The 4,063-nt window shown below is 52.4% G+C and overlaps 1 protein-coding gene across 1 annotated transcript in view; it reads left to right on the top strand.

Moving 5' to 3' along the window:
- Positions 1–1,220: 1,220 nt before the first annotated feature.
- The window catches only part of Slc25a4 (solute carrier family 25 member 4), a 4,037-nt gene continuing 1,194 nt past the window's right edge, over positions 1,221–4,063 (top strand). The window contains exons 1-3 of the mRNA XM_021170175.2: positions 1,221–1,466; positions 2,778–3,264; positions 3,749–3,889. Coding sequence (XP_021025834.1) covers positions 1,356–1,466; positions 2,778–3,264; positions 3,749–3,889 — 739 coding nt within the window. The 5' untranslated portion in view covers positions 1,221–1,355. The remainder of the gene's footprint in view (positions 1,467–2,777; positions 3,265–3,748; positions 3,890–4,063) is intronic.

The raw sequence follows: 4,063 nt of genomic DNA, 5'->3' as shown, positions 1-4,063 counted from the left end.
GGTTAGCAAATGTGGGAAAAGAACAGAGTGAGGGGCTTGAAGTTAAAAAAAGAAAAGAAAACAACAACAACAACACCCAATAGCACTCATTCTTATGGAAGGGGCAGCAGTATGGAAAATATGCACAGTTATATTTGAACTGCCTTAAATGAGGTGAGGGAAACGAAATCTCACATCCATGTATTTAAAAAAAAAAAAAACTGCAATCACTTTCCCGGGATTAGACAGTGCCTGGGCTCCCCAACCTCAAGCTGTCTGTTATAGAGTCAGACACAGCCAAGGATTCGACCTTCCCAAAAGCCTGAGGACTCTGATCCTTAAGAAGCCGCCAGCCAACTGGAAACATCCTGCACGGAATACGGTTGAGAATCCATTAAGAGCTAAGCACTCATTCAAGCCCTTTTAGAGGTCTGCCCACAAGAGAATCCCAAGAGCTGAGAGAGACTAGGGGCTAATAAAGGAGAGTCTTTTCCTTAGGAGTCCTCGGCCTGTGTGTCGGTGTGACAGGCCGAGTTAACAGAAAAGCCACACATCCACATTCACTGCCAAAAGGAGAATCTACCTAGCGCCCCTGCATTCTGCTTTTTTTTTTCCCTGATGGCGCAGAGTGCCCGGTGCATACATATTTTCTGTTGACTGAATGGTTCAAGGATTGAATGGAGAGAAGTCGGAGACAGGAGCTTGACCGCTACTATGAGGCAATAATGGCATTAAAAAGATGTTAGTATGTATTTGGGAGGAGTATGATTTATTTGCAGAAACGCAGAGCTCTGCAGAGGCCCGAATCCAGGCAGTGAGCTCTAGTTGGAAACGCCCTGACAACGGGGAAGGGGTGGAAGCCCGAAACCTTCTTGGCCAAAAGCACAATGGTGCAGGATCGAGGTCAAAAAGAGCTTCGCTTGAAGCATCAGGGGCCCCCTCTCTGTCCCCAGGTCGTCACCAGGCTAAACCCTCGTGAGCTATAAATACAACGGTCCACATGCAGCAGAGACACGGTGTTCCCTCGGCTCGCTGGGACAGATAGCATGAATTTGCCCTTTAAACGTCCCAAGCTGCAGGCACAGCCCCCAACCCACCCCTAGCTCCCGGAAGCGTCTTCGCCCCCAATGCCCTCTGCAAAGGAGGGGGATGGAGAGGGGCTGTCCAGGGACCAGCCCAGCCAATGCGCGCTGCGCGCTCGCCGGGGTCCCTCCTCCTCTCGCGAGACGCCGAGCCGGGGATATAAGGAGGGCTGCGGTCAGGCGGGCGGTCCCTTCGCGTCTTGCAGGGACGGATTCGGGGTGGCGGTGCCTGGCCGGGCGTAGGCAAGAGCAAACGAGCGGCTCCTTGCAGGCTGTGTGCGCCCGGCTTTAAGCATGGGGGATCAGGCTTTGAGCTTTCTTAAGGACTTCCTGGCAGGTGGCATCGCCGCCGCCGTCTCCAAGACGGCGGTCGCCCCGATCGAGAGGGTCAAACTGCTGCTGCAGGTCAGGACGGCTGGGGGCGCGAGCGGGGCGCGGCAGGGCGCGGGGGGGGGGATGCGGGGCGGGGCGCGCGCCGCAGGGCGCAGGGATGCGGGCGGGGCGCGGGGATGCTGCGGCGCGGGCGCGCGCGGCGCTGCGGAAAAATCTGTGCTAGGCCGCAAGCCCGGGGCCTAGGCGAAGGGGAAGGTGCCCTCTACGCAGATACAGGTCCAGCGTCAGTGGCAGATTCCTGGTGTCGGGTGGCGCCCGCGTTGGGGTGTCTATATATGGAAACCCACCCCGAAGCTGGTCTACCTCGAGCCAGATCCTGTGCCCGGTACAGCAAGCGACATTCCATCCAAGGCCTCTTAGGCGGGCCTCACCCTTTGGCCACATCCTCTGCACCTTCTTATCTGCATCCACCATTGACAATTGAAGCATCAGATTAATCATTGACTGGGGATCGCTCTATGTCGCGTGCGCTGCGCTATAACTTGACATTGATTTCATTCATCTTTCCTATAACCTCTGCAAGATAGGAATCGTCCTTGGCCCGTATTCACAGATGGAGACACTGAGGCAGAAATCCAGATGTAATATTCAGGATAAATTCAGACCGTCTTGGCCATCTTGTCCCCATATAATTTTCTCCCCGGTCATTGAAGGGGTCTGCCATCATCATCTGATCCATTTCAAAGGCAAACGCTGTTCAATGGGGAAGAGCCGTTTGGGCATTTAAACATCAACACAAAATGCTCCAACAGATTGGCCACGGCAGTAGTAAGGCACTAATCACCTGAATTATCTGCTTGAAAATTTTCAGACACCTACTGTTAAGACAACCTTGTCTCAGGGGACATTCGAGTAAAGCAGGGACATTGTCATCTGCTCGCCATGTTAAGAGCCCTTGAGGGAGGGATCTTTATTGCCATTTCCCATAAGCCTGCAGGGAATTTCCCTCAAATGTCCTTATAATGTCGAAAAGTTGGACTGCTTTTTAGCTTAGTCAAGTAACTAACATTTATTGGTATTTTCTTGATAACTGATTTCCTGATACGTTAAAAAACAATTGGAATGTTCTCTTGTCACTTGAAAGGGAAAGATGGGCGAGGAACCCTGGGCATGGTAGTGCACATTTATAATCCCAGCATTTGGGAGGCAACGCAGGAAGATTTTTGAGTTCCAGGCTAGCCTGGGCTATATAGGATGACCCTATCCTTTCAAAACAAAAACAAGAAAAAAAATTGAGGAAATACAAATCCTTTTTTCCCCCTTTGTCTTCCCTTCTCTCTGCCTGTCCTCTGCCACCCCTTCTCCCCCCTTCCCCCCAACTAGGTCCAGCATGCCAGCAAACAGATCAGTGCAGAGAAGCAGTACAAAGGCATCATTGATTGTGTCGTGAGAATCCCCAAGGAGCAGGGCTTTCTCTCTTTCTGGAGGGGTAACCTGGCCAACGTGATCCGGTACTTCCCCACCCAAGCCCTGAACTTCGCCTTCAAAGACAAGTACAAGCAGATCTTCCTGGGAGGCGTGGATCGCCATAAGCAGTTCTGGCGCTACTTTGCTGGTAACCTGGCCTCTGGTGGGGCAGCTGGGGCCACCTCCCTCTGCTTCGTCTACCCGCTGGACTTTGCTAGAACCAGGCTGGCTGCCGACGTGGGCAAGGGATCTTCCCAGCGAGAATTCAATGGGCTGGGTGACTGTCTCACCAAGATCTTCAAGTCGGACGGCCTGAAGGGTCTCTACCAGGGTTTCAGTGTCTCTGTCCAGGGCATCATCATCTACAGAGCTGCCTACTTCGGAGTTTATGACACTGCCAAGGGTGAGAGAGGGGCTTTGGGGTGGAAGGTGTGGGGAGGTATGGAGAGAGGATTCTGTATGATCTACCCTTCCATGATGACCTTTGTGTCTGTTAGTTGCCTACCTCTGAGCTAACCTGAGTTCTAAGGAGGTAATGTGATGTGGTTTGGATAAATTAGTAGGTAAAGGAGCCTCTGTCTCCCGTACTGGTAAATACTGTGGCTTTGAGCTACTCAGGAGGCAGAGCCTCCCTCTAACCCAGCACAGCTGTTAGTCTCTCAGCTGAACTAGAAGCAAGCTCTGTGTCAATAGAGCTGTAGCTTCTGTGGATTAAGGGAAAGCGGCAGCCAACTTTGCTCGGTTGCCTGGTTGCATGTGAGGGGTCTGTGGGGGAGGAGCTGGTTCTTGTGGAAGGGCAGGGTATGCCGTTGGGTCGGTAGCCTTGTCGTCCCTTGACCGGCTTTTGAAGCACCTGATAGCCATTTGCTTCTTGGCTCTGCTCACAGGGATGCTGCCAGACCCCAAGAATGTGCACATTATCGTGAGCTGGATGATTGCCCAGAGTGTGACAGCGGTGGCGGGGCTGGTGTCCTATCCGTTTGACACTGTTCGTCGTAGGATGATGATGCAGTCTGGCCGGAAAGGGGGTAAGCATGAACTCCCCCGAGTGTGAATCTTAGGTGTTACCCCTGGAGAACATACACTCGGGAAGTGCTACGAGGCCTTGTTTTTCTAAGTTGAAGGGCAAAATGTCTCCATGAGGCCTTCAGAAACCAAGACTCTAATTTCTCCTTTAGCTTTTGCTTAAGGGGATTTTGTTC

The sequence above is a fragment of the Mus caroli genome, chromosome 8 (genome assembly GCF_900094665.2).
Source record: "Mus caroli chromosome 8, CAROLI_EIJ_v1.1, whole genome shotgun sequence".
In the NCBI taxonomy this organism is placed as follows: Eukaryota; Metazoa; Chordata; class Mammalia; order Rodentia; family Muridae; genus Mus; species Mus caroli.
Note: the sequence above shows the minus strand (reverse complement) of the source record. Positions and strands in the feature narration are given on the sequence as shown.